The sequence below is a fragment of the Sturnira hondurensis genome, unplaced genomic scaffold (genome assembly GCF_014824575.4).
Source record: "Sturnira hondurensis isolate 20B ecotype Veracruz unplaced genomic scaffold, ASM1482457v3 Scaffold0007578, whole genome shotgun sequence".
Taxonomy (NCBI): domain Eukaryota; kingdom Metazoa; phylum Chordata; class Mammalia; order Chiroptera; family Phyllostomidae; genus Sturnira; species Sturnira hondurensis.
The window spans coordinates 1,341,227-1,361,635 of record NW_028080209.1 but is presented as its reverse complement, the minus strand read 5'-3'; the positions used below and the strand labels follow the sequence as shown (position 1 = coordinate 1,361,635).

At 51.2% G+C, this 20,409-nt stretch overlaps 1 protein-coding gene and 1 long non-coding RNA gene across 6 annotated transcripts in view; one reads left to right on the top strand and one right to left on the bottom strand.

The window, feature by feature from the left end:
• Positions 1-16,225, top strand: part of IP6K3 (inositol hexakisphosphate kinase 3) — a 27,738-nt gene extending 11,513 nt beyond the window's left edge. Inside the window, exons 5-9 of the mRNA XM_037052778.1 lie at positions 4,806-5,145; positions 10,967-11,180; positions 12,322-12,497; positions 13,653-13,828; positions 15,717-16,225. Coding sequence (XP_036908673.1) covers positions 4,947-5,145; positions 10,967-11,180; positions 12,322-12,497; positions 13,653-13,828; positions 15,717-16,178 — 1,227 coding nt within the window. The 5' untranslated portion in view covers positions 4,806-4,946 and the 3' untranslated portion in view covers positions 16,179-16,225. The remainder of the gene's footprint in view (positions 1-4,805; positions 5,146-10,966; positions 11,181-12,321; positions 12,498-13,652; positions 13,829-15,716) is intronic.
• The window catches only part of LOC118991503 (uncharacterized), a 14,345-nt gene continuing 6,707 nt past the window's right edge, over positions 12,772-20,409 (bottom strand). The window contains exons 4-7 of one of the 5 annotated variants that reach the window (XR_005067431.1): positions 18,762-18,796; positions 16,365-17,468; positions 13,514-13,745; positions 12,772-13,369 (exon numbers count right to left, since the gene is read on the bottom strand). This is a non-coding gene — a long non-coding RNA (uncharacterized LOC118991503). Of the gene's footprint in view, positions 13,370-13,513; positions 13,746-16,220; positions 17,469-18,761; positions 18,797-20,409 lie in introns of those variants that run through there. The other 4 variants (XR_005067432.1, XR_005067433.1, XR_005067434.1 and 1 more) reach the window with 4 other exon arrangements.

The window sequence follows — 20,409 nt, the reverse complement described above, 5'->3', positions numbered from 1 at the left end:
TAAGCCAGTGGACCGCAGTGAATGCTCAACAGGAGTGGCCATTATTGCACAGGTGTCTTTGTGCAATGAAATCTCTGAGTGTCTCACTCCAATGAGGTTGCTTTCAACCTAAGAACCCTGTACTGGGTATGTGGCTGTGAGCCGGTGACAGGCCAGGCTGTGCTGCATAACAAACCATCCCCAAATCTTAGTGGCCTGGGATGACAAAGATCGAGTTTTTGGTCACACTACGTATTCAACATGCAGTCCATCAGGGAGCCACTGTGCTTCCGGGGTGACCGCAGCCAGGGAAGGAGAAGGTGGGAACTGCTTGCTCTAAGAGCTCCCAGTGGAAGTGACCCATCACTCTCACACACACTAGGCCAGCCACAGCAGACCACGTGGCCGCACTCACCTTCTACGTGCAAGGGAGGAGCAGCAGGGCCGTGTTCCCGAGAGGGACACCAGGAACCAGGCATTTGTGAGTTGCCCGACAATGGCCATAGCCAGCCACCTTGTTCCCGGAACTGACAGGCTTTAATAAGAGACAGTCCATGGCTGATTTAGTCCCAGTTTAAACCTTGACAAGCTTGATTTGTAGTTTCGCCTGCCATCTTTCCTGAAATGGGAGTAGCAAGTTTGAAACAGAAACCAAAGATGTTCTGCAGCTTCAATGAACTTGGGTCTAGCGTGTGGCTGGGGTCAAGTGCACACAGGCCCTCAGGGAGGAAGGCGTGCCAGCTGGTCGTGCAGCCACGAGGCACTCACCTGCCTCGGTGAGACGATGGCATCTGTCATTGTACCTGGCACCCTTGGTGTTGTCGTCCATCCCCACTCTGGCAGCCAAATATAACTGCAGACCTGTTGCTCGTGACCCTGAGTGTCCTGCAACCCCACGGCAGACTGGTTGTCACTCAGGCCTCACAGGCTCTGCTGACACAGGCCGCCCAGAAACTCTTTTAACAGCCAGCTCAGTGACCGGGCCCCCCAAAGAAATCAGCCCTTGAATCTCCTGGAGTGAGGCCCAGAGTTATGCCACTCAGGACATGACCCAGTGACAGGCCAGGAAGACACCAACCTGGGGCCATCTGTCCATCCTTCATGGGGGCAAGGGGCTTTAAGCTGAACTCTGGCTGGGGCATCGTGCCGCTTACCTCCCTCCCTCATCCTAACTCCCTCTTGTCCCTCTACAAGGAACACTAGGAGGACAGTGGGCACCACATCTGGGCTGTGAGACTGTGAGAGGGAGCATGGACTGGAAAGAGGGATATTTGTCTCCCTTCAAAGCAATAAAGGGAACCCAGGGTACTCAGCAAATGTGTCAGAGGGGGTATGATGTCCTACCTCAGGCAAGAACCTCACCTGCCTTCCCAGCACCCAAGCTGAGTCAGTCTTGAGAATCACCCACGCAGTGACAAACCTGACGGGGGAGATGCTTGGGAAGAGGCCTCCACAAAGGAATGCTGTGTCTTTTGTCTTTTGAGCATCATGACAAGCCTGTGGCAGTGGGTGGGAAATCAAGCTCAGGGTCCTTGTTCAGTGTGTCTGGGGGCTTTGGCAAGCTGGTGGGAACACCTGCAACAGAGCTGGACTCCTGTCTCCTTGCCCAGCGCTGTTAGGAAATAGACACGGACTCAGAGGCCAAGGCCCATGCCAGTGACAGAAGTGACTGCTTGTGGCAAAAGGAAGGTCTGGGTTGAGAAATGTCTGTGGAGTTTAATTACCTATGCGGGACTTCCAAGATAGGAACAGAAGAACGGAACTTCCTAGCTCTGTCCCACAGAGCGGGAGGCTGCACAGACAGAGACGGAAAACCTCAAGCTTCCAGGGTAGGCGTCGGTGCCAACTCGAGGCCACAGAACGCCTCCCTGAGCAACAGCAAAGCCCACCTGCCCAGCTCAGTCAGGCGCTCTGGTGCTGATGCCCCTGCCCATCTGCCCTCCCTCCACCCCTTCCCACCAAACTGTCAGAACCACAGCCACACAGCCCAGGAGCAGGGGGAGTCTGAGGAGATGTCGCCTAATATAGCCCCTAAGATGACCCTTGAGGAAAAGAGCCTGTTTCTCCACCTGTTAAGCCCAGCTTTTTGAAAAGCTCAGGTGACTATGCAATAGACCTCCCATTGCTACCAACCCATCCCAAATTAAGGGTGAGAGTTTGTGTCTCATGCTGAGGGCTGTCTTGGAGACCCGGGGCCATCCTGGCTCAGTCTGTGCTCTCGAAGTGCGAAGGTTCAGCCAGGGCTCCTGAGAATGGGAATGACAGTGTCTCTCGGGTCTGGCTGGTACCTGCAGATACCTGGTCAATACCACGCCCAGCTCTACATGGACTGAACCCTTCTGATGGTTTCTGAGGTGTGGAGCCCTAGGGCATGTACTCACTATTGTTAGGGTTGGAGAGACCAGGGCTGGGGGACAAGAAAACCTGGGTTCTGTCCCAGCACAGCCAGTGACTTGTAGGTGGCTTTGGTCAAGTCCCAGCCTCCTTGGGGCTCAAATTCCTGACTCTCAAAGTCAATAAACAAGAGCCCTCAGGCTCCCCGCAGTGTGGCAGGTAAGTATACTCTGGGGCTAATGTTCAAATCCCTGCTCTCCCCACATTAGGTGGGTGCACACAGGCAAGTTATTAACCTCTCTGTGCATTTTCCTCATCTGTAAAATGGGCTGACAACACCACCTCCTAGAGTAGGTGTGAAGCTTTATTGGGTTCATCTATATAAAACACCTAGAACACTGCCTGACACATGGCAAGCACTACATGTGTTAGTATTTATTATTAATTCCTTCTTATGCTGCCACTGTGAGGCGACATCCGTGTCCTCAGAGCTCCTTAGGGAGATGAAGGCATGAGGAAAGAAAGGCAGTGGACAGCCCAGCGTGGGACACATGCTGCTGCTGGGACATTGCCTGGGTGCTTGGGGAGTGGGCGCACTGAGCTGGGCCAGCTCTGTGCCTGGGCCAGGGAGCTGGTGTGAAGGACAGGGCCCAGGATCCTTCCAGGAGCGGTTATGAATAAATTTTACAGCATGCTGTCCCTGTGGTTACCGGGAGAGTCTCTGTCTCCCTTTCCCCAGGGACAGGTCAGCAGCTGGTAAACAGTGACGTATAAGTGAACCCAGAGGGGGAAGCCATGTTGGGCCACCTTGATTTTTCTTTCTTCCTTCTGGCCTTCACAAAATTTGCAAGTAGGACTGGGTTTGCCAAGTATTGGGGACATCAACTTATTCCTGGGCCAACTGCTGATTTCCCTCCCAATCTAGATGTCTCCCACCAGCTTCTTTTCTCAGTGCCCAGAACAGGCTCCCAGGAGGGCTCACCTCTGTGCAGTCTTGGAGCAGAGCTGGGAAAGGCTGGGACTGTGGTCTCAGGCACAACCCCAGCACTATCAGGCCTTGGCAACCCCGTCCTCCCCAGCCAGGCTCCAGCCACACAGGCAGCTCCTGAAGCTATACCCTGCACACCTTGAAGCAAATGCACAAACCAGAGGGAACACCCCTTCCCCTTCCTGAAGGGCGGAGTGCTCTGTGGCCTGCACAAGTAAACAAAGCAGGAGAGGCTGCCTGACGGGGAAGGGCTGAGCTAGACTGAGGATTTCAATGCACCCTGGTGCTGGAGGTCTGGACTGGTGGCAGGAGCCTCTCTGAGCCAGGATGCTGAACAAATTGACAGGCACTGCTGTGCCTGGGGCCGGACAACTATGTCCACGGTCTGGACTGAAGGTCACATAGAGGGTTCATCGTGCCTGGCGCTGCCCAGCCTGATCACATCCTCCACTGGGAGTCCAGCAGAGGAGAGTATTAATAACTCGGCAGTGACGAGCACTGCTGTGAGAATGTCCTCTCAGACACGATATGGCTGGCAGAGCTTCTCTCGAAGTGTCTCTTCGGCACTCTCCTGACACGAAGTCAGGACATCTCTGGGAGCTAGATTTCCAGCCCAGAGTCCTAGCATTTGCCTGCTATCCAGCAAGCTGGCCCTTGGGAAGAAGAGAGAGTAGCAGGCAGCGGGGGATGAGGCCCAGAGACAGGGAGCCCGCTTTACTTCCATCTCTGCTCCTGGACCCCACTGGCCCATAGGCAAGGTGTTTCAGGCCTTGCTTTCCTCCTTTGCAAGGTGGTGGTGAGAGAGCCTGCCTTCCCCACAACCCAGGTGGGAAAATGTGACCCACCAAGGCAATAATGCTAGAAGTGATAATGATTAATCACATTTATTAAGCACTCAGCTCTGGGCCCTGGGCTAACCTTTTCACAGGCTTTATCGCAATTCTGTCCTTAACTCCACGAGGCAGGCACCCTTATCGTCCCATTCCAAAGACGGGAACACTGAGGCCAAAGAGGTTCAGGAACTCCCCAAGGTCACAAAGCCGTGATGAAAATCAGTGGAGCACAGCTATGCTATACAAAAGGGAAGCACCCCTGCACCCCAAGCCCTGCTAGATGCTGAGTGCCCCAATGACAGAGATTGCTCTCTTCTTGGGCCTGGAATCAATGTTCCCCAAGGCAGGCACGCAACACGGCATGAGAATTCAGGACACAGTCCCCCACCATGGAAGCCTATGTTTGTGTGTATTGTTTGATTTTTTAAAAAGTGTTTGAATATTTAAATGTGCAAGGTACAAAACTCTACTTGGAGAAGTCCTCCTTTCAGCCCTGCTCCCTGGGGGCAACCACTGTCAGTGGTTTTGTGTAACAGACACCGCAGCAGTGACCCATGCCTGTTTAGAGTCTGGTTTAGCCCCGTGGCTGGGGGCCGGGGGCCATGGCGCGTCTGAGCACTGCCGCCACCACTGCCTCGTTCACGTCATTTCCACCCACCTCTGCTTTCCAGGGACCCTGCTGAGAGCCCACAGCTAGAAAGAAAATTATGCTATGACAACAACAAACGACAAGGAGAAAGTTGAGGACCTCTGACAGCCCTGCCTCTTGTCTACCTCTACCAAGTGGAGCTGCCACTTGTCTACCTCAGGCCATGGTTGTGCAGGACAGTGTGGAAGGTGGGGACACCAGGATGGGTGTGCAACTGGAGCCCTTCCTCCACCAGGTCGGGGGACACCTGAGTGTGATGAAGTATGACGAGGACACAGTGTGCAAGCCTCTCGTGTCCCAGGAGCAGAGGTTCTATGAATCCCTGCCACTGGCCATGAAGCAGTTCACCCCACAGTACAAAGGTGAGTGTCTAGGCAGCAGACGTGACCCAGGCCACCACACAGGGCCAGGCTTGTCTGCACGCACCCACTGCTTCCTCAAGCACTGTGGTATGTGTGGTGGTTGCCATGGAGACATGCCCCTCTTCTGCAGCCCAGCTGGCCTTCGCTGTCCTAGTTTCTCTGAACTCTTCATGTCCCCAGGTCTGCAGTATAATAGCATTTGGAGTCCTTCCAAATTAGCTCAAGCCACCCAGCTTTGAGGAATTAAGAACAGAATAAAATGGGGCATCCTGGCCTGTGCTTTAGGAGCACATGGCTGGGTTCTGTGACCACGGCTGGTAAACACAGGACAAGCGGAGGTTTCCTTTACCTCATGCTAGAGACTCAGGTGGGTGGCAGGAGTCTTCCTTGGGCCTAGGACATGACAGAGAAGAGCTGGGCCACAGCAGATTGAGGAAACCAGAATTCCTGCCCTCTCACCCAGTGGCACAGCCAGAGGCATTGGCTGCCTTGCAGGGGGACCCAGGGAAATTGGGCATGAAACAGTGTGCGTCCTGATCTGAGCTCGAGGGGGGTTCTACGGGAAGAAGGCTGTGGGGAGGCCGCCTATTCTGGCCCTTCAGGAAGGGCCTCTGGACTGTTCTGTTCACGCCCAGCCTTCTGTGGACAGCTCTGCCAGCCACAAGCCCAAGTGGCATGGGTGTTCAGAGAAAAGACCTCCTCTAAAGGATTTTAGATGTTGTGACTGCAAGCTTCTGTCCTCCTTGCCCAAGTATCTATAGTGAAGGCAACGATAACACCCAAAGCAGTCAGTCAAAACTCACTTGCATTGCAATGACTGACATAACTGGGAAGGCTGGAGCTTGTCTACATCAGCGTTTCTCAGTGTGATCTGAGATCGACCAACTTGACCAGACTCACTGGAAAGTGTGTGAGTGTGTGTGTGTTTGTGTGTACATATATGCAGGTTCCCAGGCCCCATCCTAGACCTGGCAATCAGAATCCCTGGATTTAGGGCCCAGGAATCGGTACTCAACATGTTACAAATTAAGACCCACTGGTAGGGGGCCAAGGCCAGAGCCCTAGGAGGCATCCTTCAGTCCTGGTCTGCTGGGCCCCCCCAAGAATCTGAAACAGGACAGATGAGCATCATACACCAAGACAGGGGTGCACAGCTGGACTGCAGCCTGAACAGGACTCCCCTGGGGCCCTCTGGGGCTCAGGCAGTGTTGACCATGGCTTGTGGGTCACTGCTCATCTTGTCAGAGCACCCACTGGAATTAACGTCTATCCTTTCAACTGATCTCACCCTGACAAAAGGGTGGCAGGTCCTTGTGTGGAGTGGCCTCCTGCCTGCGGCATTTCACGCTTCCCTGACACAGCTCTGGAGCTGAGAGACTGCCAGGGCCGGCACAGACAAAGCAGCAGAGTGAGGGAGGCTGCTCGGTCTCCAGACCTGATCCTGCCGCTCCCCTGCACCCTGTCCGCACGTGCCCATTCCTCCCGGGGTAAGACCGCATCACACTCGGGCCCTCTCGGGCACAGGCTTACTGTCTAGACCCTTCCTCAGCCCTGCTTCCCCCTTCAGGATGGGCCATCCCCAGAACCAACCACCCTGAGGCTCTGCTAAGGTAGGAGATTAATTTGAACCGAGGCTGATAGCCACGCACATCACTGGCCATGGAGAATGCTTCAGTCTCTGCCTTGGGCTTCACTCGGGAGGTGGTGTTTGCAAACTGCATCAGGGTACTGCAGATACCCCCAGGTGAGACCATGTGGTCCTGCTGAGGGTGAGGCAGAGTCCCTGGGCTCCAATAACTTCCAAATATGAGGTTCCAGTGACACAGAAATGAATCCACTCACTAGCCACAGTGCAGGCCCACTAAGGAAATGCAAGTCTAAGACACTGGAATACCAGACACCAGGGCAGGACACTCACTCTCAGACACTTGGGGCAGGAAGCTAAGGTAAGGTTTTAGTGGGAAAGAGACCCTCAAAGGGCCCTTAGACTGTGTAGCCGCCTGGTCTCACATGGTAAGAAAAGTAACATTGCCTAACCCTTAGAGCTCCCTCACTGCCCAGATGCCTATAAGTAGTTTGCAGGTGCCACAGCCCTCTGAGATGGGGACTATTATTATCCCCATTTCACAGGTAAGGAAACTGAGGCACAGAGAGGTTACCTAATTTGTCAGGGCACACAGCCAGTGAGGGGAGGAGCTAGGGTTCAAAGCTCCCAGCTCTGAGTCCCAAGTGTGGCTTTTGGCTCCACCAGCTACTCATAGTGGAGATGGACTGCTTGGATGCCAGTGCCCAGGGGCTCATCTAGGCCAGTGCGGAAGGGCCACTGAGCTGAGACTTCAGGTCAAGGGCACTCGAGTACCTACAAGGCTGCCACAGGGATCTCTTTTTTCTCTGCATGGGAACAGCTCCAGAGCTATTCTGAAGTGGTCACTACATACCATGGTGCACACCTCTCTCCCTGTCACCACCCAGCACTGGGATGGCCTCAGGGGATGCTGGGCAGTTATATCATTCCCAAGGACAACCTCCCTGAGCCAGGAACTCACCCTGGACTTTCTCCAGGACTGCTCAGGTATGACAGCATCTTGGGCTGCGTCCCTCTGCCTCCCAGTCTGCCTGCCTGTTGGCTTTGGGTGAGGATATGCTCCTAGGTCTAGTGGGTTAATGGAGGAGCCAGATTCATATTATAAACAGCAACAGATAAACTCTCCCATGAGCTTAAAAATAAACACTTAACAGAATATTCAGAGGCTGAGGAAGCTGCTTGGCCAAGCTAAAATTGCTGAGATGCTCTGGGAGTGTCAATTGTGGTAGTAAGCGCTCGCCCTGGCACAGTGGCAGGTTGAGGTGCCTGAGGAGGGCTGGCAAGCAGGCAGCCAGGGCTCCCACTCTACAGGCAGGGACGGCGGAGTTCTGGGGACCCATGAGCCTCTGAGGCCTAGTCCCCACGGACACACACAGTGAGCTGGAGACCAGGTAAGGGCACTTGACAAAAAGAACAATCCAAGTCCCTAGCAGTCTGGATTCCACTGATGTGCTGCTCTTGTCAGAGACGGGCTGCTCGAGACTTTGCAAGGCCCTGTGTGTGCTGGATACCAGGCTTCCTGAGGGCTGGGCTGAACCACAGAGGGGTGTGCGAGAGGGAGAGGAGACAGATAAGTGGAGACAGAGCCAGAGATGTGCAGGAAGATGGAGCGAGAAAGCAGAGACATGGAGCCTGGCTGTGTAGCTCTGACATATGAGAAAAAGAAATGACTTTTGGATTTTATTGGCTTGGGGGTTTTTGCACCTCCGCTCATCTCCATTTATTTAGACACTCGAAATGGAAGAGATCAGACAAAAGCTGGAGCCTGGAAAAGTGGGTGAAGGTCACATTTCTTGCCTCTCAGACCCAGGCTTCCTGAGAGCATGGTTTCTGGTATGGCCATCACCACAGCCTCAGGAGTGGGAAAGGCCAGGGGCCATCGGACGGTAACTCGGACATTACAAGAAGCAGAAGGGCCCACGTAGCCAGGGGGTCCTGAGCAGCCCAAGGACGATCACAGAGGCCAGTGAGGTCTTCCCTTCTCACACAGGAGGGTGGGCCTGGAGCCTGAGGTGGTTTCCAGGTCAGTGCCCCTCCCTAGAACAAGCACAGGGACTCTACCCCTACCCCCGAGGAAACAGGGCTGGCAATATAAACCCCACGTCTGTGGGCTTCCTGGGCTCCCAGCACCTGCACTGATGGCCCCCACAGGATGGTGGGATCATAGCTTCTCTGCTCCATAGGACAGAATGACTGAAACAAACACAACTGAGGACACAGCAAGGGTGTTCTCATCCACATGTGGGTAAACACAGTGTGACAACCCAGAGTCTCCCTATGAAGTCCTCAGTTCCATGTCACAGCTTGTTCCTTCTTCCACATCTAGATCTGGTGTGGCCTTCTCAGAGCACTACACCTGTGTGACCTGGGGCAACGTATTCATTCTCTCTGAACCCCAATGGCCAGAGTCAGGCTGCTACAGCACAGTGACAACAAATGAAAAGCACACGGCGCTGGTGCACAGTAGGCGTGGAGGTCATGGCAGTGACTATCACTATGCAGTCACCTCCCTTGCCTGCTGCCAACCCTGCTCTCATGAGCAGGCTGCTTCGATGAGCTTGCTTTAGGGATGCGCACTGGTCTTCAGATAAACTACAAATGTTAGGTCCAGGAGCAGCATTACAGGTGTATCATCGTTACTTTACAGGGTGCAGGGCCCTGGCATGAGTGAGGAAATGCAGAGTTTTAGGAGCTGGCGAAAGCTGAATATCACTCTCAGGCTACAAAATTAGGACACTGGGAATCTGAGATGACAGGACCGGCCTGGGGAGACCGCTGAGCTAGGCACAGATGGCTCTGAAGAGCAGCTTGCTGAATTACAGAGCAGGTGGAAAACAGGTGTCTGCACTGACCAGCCCTGGAGGGCCGGGCAGGATGCAGACAGGAACTCAGCTGCCTGAGAGCTTATTCAGCAGAAATTACCACTTATGCTGAGAAGGTGATCAAGTGGCCAGGGAAGGAAATAAATATCTTGGAGGACAGAATCACATGCAACCCACCCTCTCAGTTGGGGGCCCAGCAGACAGGTTCAAATGAAGAAGGCTTTCTAAAGGACCTGTTAGCATAAGGGTTGAGGAAACAACTGGGGACGCGAGGTACCAGGGACCAGCAGCACTGAAAAGCTGCCACCCCCCAGGCCTGAAGGGCCAATGTGAGGGGACAGTGGAACTGACTGGGTGAGAGGGAAGCCACAAGCACTCAGAAACCTGGTTCTCTCAGAACATTTGTGAGGTGGTCTCCTGTGCCACTGCCAGGAGGATCGTTCCCTCTCTGCCAGGACTTTGGGGAGACAGGGTGCCCACTGGCTGCCCAGCCCAGAGAGGAAGTCCTGGACTCTGCCTTCCTCATGCACCCTGAGTGAAGAATACAAAGGGAGCAGCCACAGAGCAGTGAACGGACATGCCAGGACTGATACCAGGTCTGGCCACCGTCCTGGAGGAGGAGCCCTAGTAGCACATGTTCATGGGGTGTCCTCACACTCTTCCCTTTTACTGTGGAGAAGGAGGTCCTGGAAGTTGAGGAAATCTCACAAGTCATCTTTTTATGTCAGAGAGCCACGTTCCACCAACAGTCTTAATGTGCTATGTGTCTAACCAAAGCAGACAGCAAGCACCATTGTCAAAGCCAGAGGGCGGGGATGGGGAGGGCAGATGAAGGCGTGACAGGAGTCCAGAGCCCCTGCAGGCTGTCTGAGGAGGCTTCCTGGGAGCAACTGGTCAGATAGAGACAAATGGAGGGGAGAGAAAGCATGACGATGGAGACAGACAATGGAAGGAATGTGTGGGCCCCCACTTCCATAACTGCTGCTCTGGGAGGGAACCCTTCTTTGCAAACCAGTTCTGATGCCCCAAGCTTGGGCCAGTTGGTGCAGCTGTGGTGTGACTGGGAAGGTGTGACTGTGCACAAAGGAACTGGAATGCAAGCACAGAATGTACAGGCGGGCTTTGTTAAAGCACGAAGGGGCAGAGAAGTGCCACAAAGCAGAGACTGTGCCAAGATCAGCCCAACGCTATTTTCTGCAGGCTCCACAGCCTTGGGCTCATTCTGGAACAGGTTGGGTTCAGGCTAAGCCAGGACAGTCCCCACAGCTTCCTTGAGAGAGGAGTTGGGGAAAAGAAAACATTGACCATTGCCATTAAACTATATTTCAAAAGGGTATCACCCATTGTGACATGTCCATTCAGGTAAATTCCACCTGGTTTCTCCACCCCTTGCCCTCCTTCATGTGCTCCGCAGGTACCATCACAGTTCACCTCCGGAAAGACAGCCTAGGCCATCTCAGCTTGGTTGCCAACCCACTGAAGGAGAACCTGGGACCCTTAAATGTCCCCTCAGAGTCAGCAGCGGTGGTGATGTGGCAGAAGCTCCAGCAGACCACGAGCAGCAGTGGCGGCGCAGGTCCCCTCTCACAGTGGCAGCACGCCCAGCTGGCACACTCGCTCAAGGAGAGGTGAGGGCCACTTGGCAGCATGACAGAAGCTGGAGCCCATCCCTAGCAGGGACCAGCACTACTCCCAGTGGGGCCAAGGCCCACGGCTCCCCGTGAAGGCCAGAGCGGAGAAAATGAGAAATTCAGATGAAGGTTCTGTCTAGAATAACTAATGTGAACAGAGAAAGGAATACATCTTCTTCATGCCTCTCCGGAGGGAGCGATGCAATGCCTTCATCGAAGATGCCGATGAACATGGCAGAGTCCTATATAGAGCAGGCATTCGGCACATATTTGTTTAGTAAATACCTGTTTCACTGAGACCATGAAGTCTCTGGGGGGAAATGTGCAGAGCAGAAACCCCAGAGTAGTTGACATGAAGGAAAAATGTGGCTAATGTCTCTCAGAAATCATCTTTCCTTAGCAGTCGAGAAGGGATGAGAAGCCAACACAACACTCAGTGGGGCCTCGGAGGCACAGGTGGTTCGGGACACCAAGGTCCCTGGAGAGGTCTCCAAAAACCTCTGATAACATCAGCTGACCTTTCTCATTTGAGAAGGATCCCTGGGGATTTTTTAACATTTATGGGAAAACAAAAGGGAGCTAATGCAATGAAAGTACCTCCCTTCCCCAAGGAGCACAGATCTAATTAAGTCTCTTGGCTCAGCATCAGGAATTGGGTGTCCATTATCTCCACTTCACAGCTAGGGAAGCGGAGACACAGAGGACAGGAGACAGAGGCACCAAGGATGCACAATTCCCACCCCCTATGGCACTTTGGGGTCTCGAGGGTAACAGACTAACCCCCAACTTCTGATTTCCTGTGAGACTGTTGCACCCATAGTGTAGGGCCTCAACAGTGGGATAATAATCCAGATCACTGACAAGTGACTTTAAACTACCTTAGTCCTCCGAGGGGGTGACATGTTCTAATGAGTTAATGTGACTATAGAATCCCTGCAAGGGGGCTGCAGTGTGGCCAGACCTGGTGCTAGGGACTGATGGGCAGAAAGGGCATTCTGAGGCCCTGCAGTGTCCTAGAGAGTAGCCAAGGACAGTCTGTGTCAGAGTTCAGCTCAGGAGAACAGTCACAGAAAAGGGTCCCTTGTCCCGGACCTGGGGACTGGCTGCCTTGACTGTCCTGTGCTTCCCTCACCTGCAGCCCGGCCACGGGGTACCTCAGGTCCGAGTTCCACCTCAGCACCCATGTATCTTCCCTGGTGGAAGATGCTAAAGGGAACCAGGACGAGAGGAGGAGCTTTAACCCATGGGGTCTGCACTGCCACCAGGCCCACCTGACCCGGCTCTGCACCGAATACCCAGAGAACAAGCCATACCGTATCCTTGCCAGCTTCTCCGCCACATGGTCCCAAGGGCAGGGGGGTTCACCTATTCGGGAGTGGGGGCAGGGATGGGAGTGGGAGGGTCAAGTGAGGGGGAAGTGAAGGAGAGTTGGAGGCAGGAGCCCTCAAACTTGGGACATAGAAGAAATCAGTTCTCTCCAAGAGAGAACTCAGAGATTATGGGAGAGCCAGACTGGGAATGAAACGGAACACAGTGCAGTTTCATTCCCAGAAACTGAACACAGAATCTGGAACAGGTGGGCCCCCTGGTGGGCCACTGCTGCCTCTCTGCCACAGGGGCTGGGCCTCTGTGGATGGATAGGAATACTGACTGCCACCCTATCCCTCCAAATCCACCCCATAGGGGTCTTCCTTCAGAGCTGATGGGGAGGAAGGGGTGTGGCTCCTCCCTTAGGGAAGTGCCCGCTGGTGAACCCCAGGAGAGGTAGTCCCCTTCCCCCTTAGGCTGCCATGTTCTCAAGGAGCAAATTCAGGCTTGAAATGTCCCTTCATCACCACTGGCTCCTTCCTGCAAAGGGTGGCTGGTCTCACAGTATTTACTAAGCCACATCTGCAATCCTAATCCCTAAGAAGTTTTTGCAGGATAATTACTCCACTGAAATTAATATTCCTGCCACTCATCTCCAAAGCTAACATCAACCCACTTCTCCCAAAAGGTATAGGCCCATTTAACGACTAGAGGTTTTAGCCTTATGACTTTCTACTATAAAATGTAAACTGAGCAAGGCCTGCCAGGGATTTCAGACCTGCATTTAAATTTCAACCTCATGGGGGTTGGGGGAGACTGAATGTGGGAGGTAGGGGGTGGGCATGGCAGGGGAGAGTAATGGGGGGAAATGGAGACAACTGTAATTAAAAACAATTAAAAATTAAAAAATAATACATTGCAACATCAGAGCAAAAAGGAAAAGCAGGTTGCATGCTCGTAAATTCCCTCTAGACAAAAGGACTTAATAAAGCAGCTTCAAAGCTACCACCTGGAATTCTTACTAGTGGTGGTGGGCTTGTCTGGAATGCAAGAACAGCACTCAGGGCAGGAATCTCCAGCCAGCTTTGGAGAGGTGCTGCCGACCTCCAGTGAGGCTGCAGCCTAATGTCCTCAGACTCTTCCTTAACTTAGAGCGACCAGGGTTCCTCTTGCTGGAAAACGTTGTGTCACAGTATAAGCATCCCTGTGTCTTGGACCTGAAGATGGGGACTCGGCAGCACGGGGACGATGCATCTGAGGAGAAGAAGGCCCGCCAGATGACAAAGTGTGCACAGAGCACTTCAGCCTGCCTGGGTGTGCGTGTCTGCGGCATGCAGGTGGGTGGCAGAGGACCCGCCCTGCATCTTGGCATGCCCACTGTGGGGCAGGATGCCTCCCATCCAGACCCCACTGCCCCCTGCAGAGCTCCTCACTTTGGGGGAGCATCAGAGGAGGCAGCCAGGTGCCCCTCTTCCCCCAAGAAAATGCACATCCTGGTCTACGACACACTGGGTCTTTTAAAGAGCACCTTTCAGGATAGTGGTGTCAACACTCCACCATTTTTTCAATTGCTCTCAGGGTCTTTGGCAATTGAAAGGTTCCACAGCAGCCACAAGACCTGCCCAGGCTGAGAGCAGAGCTCTGACGACAGTATGTGAGCAAGGGCTGGGCAAAGAACTCAGAGGGAGAGCTTATCTGTGCGCTCTGTTGACCCCCTTTCTCTGAGTGATAAAGCTGAACTCCTTCTCAGATGCTGTAAGGCAGTCTGTCTCTGCATTATTAGCTGCTCTCTTCTTATTCTATCTTTTCTGCCTCTTTCTACCTGTTCTGATTAACAAAGTGGGAAGGTTATATAACCTGCTAAGCCCAAGCAAGTGAACAGTTAAATTTTTATTGCCCAGACTCCTCACTTTATTTTTGCTGCTCTGATGTGGCTCATGGCAGAGGCTGCAGAGCAGGAGGAAATAAACTCTCTCATAGCCTAGCTACTCAAAGTAAAACCAGACACTGATTCGCTGGTAAATGTTATAGCTTTCCTTAATTGAAACTGCCACCCCTTGAAGCTGCAAGTTGAGTCTATAAATTTGTTGCACAGATGTCCCTTGAAAGGCTTGGAATGCAGTCCTCAAGAGAATGGTGTGTGATGATTTGTGGTGTAAATGGAATCTCTCTCTGGACCTCAAACCTTCTGAAATTGATCTGATTTATTTAGAAAGTGATGCCTGTCATGTATTTATGATGGTTAATTTAGCAGCTGATCTCCAACTCTCCAAAGGCAACACCAAGTCTATCATATCTATCACTGGTTTTCTATAAACATATCATGTAATCTGAAGGCAGGAAAGGCCCAAGAAACTGTCCTGGCCAGGTGCTGGCAGCCCTTCCCAGGTGTACCAGGCAGGGGCATGCTAAGTCATTCTCTAGCCGTGCCAGCTGTTGGCCTCTGTTCAGCCTCTGCTGCTGCCTGTGCCATCTCAATGAAATGGGGGTGGCTGCCACTATCCCCCATCAGTATCTCTCTTCCATCTGCTCCCTCTGGTGGCCAAGACGTGATTAGGAAAGGGGAGGGGAGAAGAGCTGGTGCCAAGGAGAGGAGCCACCGAGCCCCACAGAGCTGCTAGGAACCACCCTCCTCTAGCTAGGCTCCCCTCAGCTGCATGGGTTGCCCCCAAACCCCATCCACACCTGATCTAGCCTGTCCTTTCTCTTCAAAAGATTCACCCCACTGTACCCCAAAGGCCATTATTGTTTCCTTAGAATCTGCAGAGAAAGGACTTTATAAACTTTGTTGGGGAAATTTTAATCAAATTGGCTTTCTAAGGCCATTGGCTGCGATTTCAGATTCCTATTAAAGCTTTCTAGCTTGAGTTTGCTAGTATTTAAGAGGGGCCAGAAGCCAGGGTTTAAGTCATGGTTTGGAGGTTGGCATTGGAAATTCACAAGAAAGGAGATCCAGTCCTTTTCTGTGTGTGAGGAGGGTGACCTCTGTAGGGTGAAGGTTCTTTGGACCTCAGATTCCTATTAGAGGCTCACACAGAATGCATGTTAGATGCAGAACTAAACAATGCACGGTTGAAAACACATCGTCTGTTTCTTTCAGCCATTCTTGCTTATGCTGCATCCCTGCAACTGCTTATGCCTATCATATTAGCTTGTGACTCTGCAACTGCTACAGGTTTTTGTTTGTAATTCTTTGCATTTTCTCTTTCTTCTCCTTAATGTAAGGTTTACCAAACGGATAAGAAGCACTTTCTCTGCAAAGACAAGTACTATGGGAGAAAACTCTCAGTTGAGGGGTTCAGACAAGCCCTCTATCAGTTCCTGCACGACGGAACCCGCCTTCGAACAGAGCTGCTGGGGCCCATCCAGCGCCAGCTCCAGGCCCTCCTCTTGGTCATTAGGAGTCAGAGTTCATACCGCTTCTACTCCAGCTCTCTCCTCATCATCTACGATGGGCAGGAGCCGCTGGAAAGAGCCCCGGGTGGCCTGCATCCCCAGGAGGCTCCTCAGACTACGCACGGCAGCTCTCCCAGAGGTTTCCCTAAAGTTGACATCCGGATGATCGACTTTGCTCACACGACATACAATGGCTCCCGGAATGAGCACACCACCTATGACGGACCAGATCCGGGCTACATTTTTGGCCTGCAAAACCTCATCCAGATCCTGCAGGATATCCAGAAGTGAGAATAAGGCTTGTTGGGCCCATCCAGATTTTTCTGCAGTATAAATCTTAAAAGGGACCCACTGACCCCCTAGACACCCCTTAGATGTCTTTGTAATAATCATATCTACATCCAAAAGCCATCACTATACATGGCAGGCTATGTTAACAGCTGCTAAAGAAATCATCTCTGGAGATAATTCACACACCTGGCATCTTGTGCTAATGCTGGTCACTGAAGACTGGGCAGTCAGTGCAAAACGACAGCACTTTGGAGCAACCTGCAGGGGCACATGAGTCAGAGGCAGCATTATAGTGAGACCCTGCAGTGTTTGCATTTAAAAATGCTTTCTTGCTGTCATGCTGCAGTCCTTCCTAGCTGTAAAGCAAAAAACCTTACTTGAAAAGTTGAAGAGAGCTGCTTGCTCCCAGGGCAAGGAAGACAAGGGTAATGAATGCCTCTTACCACCCTAAGAGGCACTGTAGGTGGCATAGGATAAAGTGGGACAGACCTACCATCTCACCAGCTTTGTACCCAGGTTCGGAGTGGGCAAGGACAATCCCAGACACAACACTGGCAAACCAACACCCCAGGGTCTCAATTTTTGCCTGTGGAGAGAAAGGTCTCTTTATAGACTTCCAAGTACCTGCTGAAGCAATGATTCTGCCAGAACCTGACCTCAAAAAGGCTTTGAATCTAACCATGAAATACAATTTCCAGTGGAGGTGGAATGTGTATGAGGAGGAGCCACTGATGTTAAACTACACTCTTAGCTTTCTATTTATTTATTGGGGGACAGGGGGGGCAGAAGTGAGGAAGGAACCTGGACTGAGGAAACCAGGTGCAATGTTTACAAGACCAGGAGACAAGAGTAAGTATGGAACAAAGAGCAAACGGTTCTAATTAATTCCTTGTTCTACAGTGCGGAAACCTATTACAATGCCCTTGAGTTAAGCACTGAGACACGTTACCCAATTAGGAAAATAAATTTGTTAATAAAATTGCTGAGGTCAACAGTGATTATTTGGTGTGCCTTATTACCCTTTCTGTTTATTTATTCTGCATATCACACTATACAGTAGCTCCAATTGATGGGTGACTAGAGAATGCAGCAAGAACAGCTAACTGATTTCCTTCAATTCTTCAGAGAACCCAGTGGGGAATGGTGGCAAATAAAGTATTTGCATGTATCTACAAGGCAGGCACCAGACCTGAGAAGTCAGTAGTCCTTTCATTTGAACCTTATATAATTTCTGGATTCTCATGGCTAAACCATCAACTTTCCAAAATCCACACTATTGGAAAGAGTCACCTGGATAACAAAAAACTTCTGTTTAATTTTGCAATACATTATGTGGACTTCAAAGCAAGTTAACTTCCCTAATGATGTTTGGCCAAGGTAACGACACAATTAATTTGCACGCTCTGTGCCCCTGGTGGGAGAGCTAAGTCAAAGCCTGCTGGGTGGCAAAAGGGAGTCAGCTGAAAAATATTTGCCAATAACAAAATGGAACCCTAAATATTGCTTTTTCTGAGTTTATTTGTCTTCTTCTTCTTCTTCTTCTTCTTTTTTACTTTTAGAGAAGGGGGAAGGGAGGGAGAAAGAGAGGAAGAGAAACATCAATGTGTGAGAGATTCGGTTGTCTCTCACATGCCCCCAACTGGGACCTGTCCCACAACCCAGGCATGTGCCCTGATTGAAAATCAATCCGGCAACCTTTCAGTTTTCAGGCTGGTGCTCAATCCACTGAGGCACACCAGCCAGGGCCTCACTTTCTTGCTTAAGAACTTGGTCCCACATCAACCAAGTCCAAAGTTTCCTGGATTAGCTTCTGATTCCTCTACCATTAGCAGCCCTCCCAATTATTGCAAATCAAGGCAGAGGGAGAACAACAGAAAGATACAGAAAGAAGAGACAATGGGTATGCATGTATTTGACCTCCAATCTGAGTTTACTTAAAAATGACAAAAGGGATGAGAAATCCCAGATATCCAGCCATCAGCAAGTGTCCTAGTGCTGAACGGTTATTTCCAGCTGATCTCTTTGCTCAGCACTGTGGAAGATCCAGCTCTTGGGAGCTTGGATTGTAGTTGAAGAAGAATCACACACATGAACTGACAACAAAGTACACAAGATAGTCCTCAGTGGACAGAGGATGGATCTGATAAGCAACCCTAAAATTTAAAGTTGAAGGCATTTGCCGAGAGCAGAGTTGTCACAGAAACTATTAGAGGAGGTTAGACTTCATCTAGACCCTGAAGAGTGACAGGAGTGGGGAAGGTGCTGGGGGATTGGTGGGGGTGGGGAGTGAAGGGACAGAAAAGTCTGGCATATTCATGAGTCTATGGACAGACCAACCCATTCAGAATTGGGTTTTTGTGGTTGGGGGTAGTAAAAATGAAGAGTAAAAAAAATAGAGTGAACCCAATGAGCAGAGACACTTAAAAATCTAGCCAAGTAGCTCATTCATTTATGATTTCATTAATCTGTTCTTCCTTTTCACCCATCCAACAAATATTTTCTGAGTGCCTGGTACATACAGCTCATACAGCTAGGGCCTGTGCAGGAAACAAGGAAATGTGAAGATCAAGATGTTTTGCTTACCCTGGCTGGCATGGCTCAGTTGGTTGGGTGTCATCCTGCAAAATGAAAGGTCACTGATTCAATTCCCAGTCAGGGCATATGCCTAGGTTGTGGGTTCAGTCCCCAGTTGAGGAGCATGCAAGAAGCAACCAACTGATGTCTTTTTCACATTGATGTTTCTCCCCCTCCCTCCCTCCCCTCTGTCTAAAAATAAATAAATAAAATCTTTTTTTAAAAGATGTTTTCCCTTAAGCACCTCATGACTTAATATGAGAGTAAAGACTCTCATATGAAAGTATTATCACGGGTGCTTCCCCAGGGTGGAGGGGCTGTTAGTTCAGCTTTGCCAAGTGCTACCAGGAGGCTCATTGGCACATGGAGTGATCATAGAAGTGGTTTTTGAGCAGTGCCTTGAAAGGGAGTCAAGTCTGAAAAGTGACTAAAAAAAAAAAGGGCAAATGGTCCAGGGAAAGGATTTATGAGCATGGAAGGAGAATCCTGTTCAGGCATGTGGTCTGTGTTGGCCATAGGAGGTTGAGGTACAGGGTACCAAGAGACAGTAAGATGGCAATGCAGAAACTTCAGAACATGAGAACAAAAAAACCTCGGAACCTTCCATTTCTACAGCTCCTTCATGCCTGGAACACTGTTAAGAGCCCCCTGGCTGGCCCCCCTTATTCAGACTGGAGAGGTCTCTTCTTTTTCAACTGAATATCACACAGATATCAGGGTAGGCTAACTGTTACAACAAACAATCCCCAAATATCAGTAGCTTAACATTGCAATCCAATGTAGCTGGCAGAGAGCCTCTGCTCTACACAGTCATTCAGGGGTCCAAGCTCCTTCCTTTTTGTGACACCACCATCTTCAACCACAAGCCTAAAATTAGATGACAGCACAGAGAAGGCACACCCACATCCCATGGGCGAGAACTAGTCATATGACCTTACCTGGAAGCCAAGGGGCTAACTTTATTTGTGTGCCTAGAAGAAGTGGGTTTGATGAGAACCCAGCCTCTAGTATAACCTCTATATCCTCACATTAAAGTGATACCTAACTTAAGAAGGGAGAAACAGAGACAAAAAGAGCAAGTGGGAAGTATGAGGGGACAGCAGGGGCCTGGTAGTGCCAGAGCTGCAGATTCTGATCCAGATCCTTCCTCTAGTCATGACCTCATACACCAAGCGTGCCCAGAGTGCCGGTAGATCAACAGCATCTCCCCTACCTCAGTTTTCTTATCTGTCCCACAGGAACTATAATTTGGTCCTTAAGGCAGGTGATGTTGAAGAGTGACCTACTCCTGACCTCCCCACTACAGGGCGGGACAAGGGCAGCCTGCAGCCTGGGAGACAGTCACTCAGCCCCACCTCTAACCCTCTGGTATCCCCTGTGCAATTGGAAAGGAGGCTAAAGAACAGAATGTTATTACCGCTTCTCCATACTGCAATGTCATTGGGAAGCCCTGGGCCTTTGGGCAGCACCCTGGCAGACCCATCACTCTTCCCAGCTGCATGGGGCCTTAAATCTAGACCATGATGGAAAGGGCAGGAAGCAGTCTAATAAAACAAATGGCAAGGCAGGGCCATGCATCTGCAGCACTTCAAAATGATCTAAACCTCTGACTTTTGATTTAAATCTGCATCAGATGTGGCCAAAAAACATAAAACAC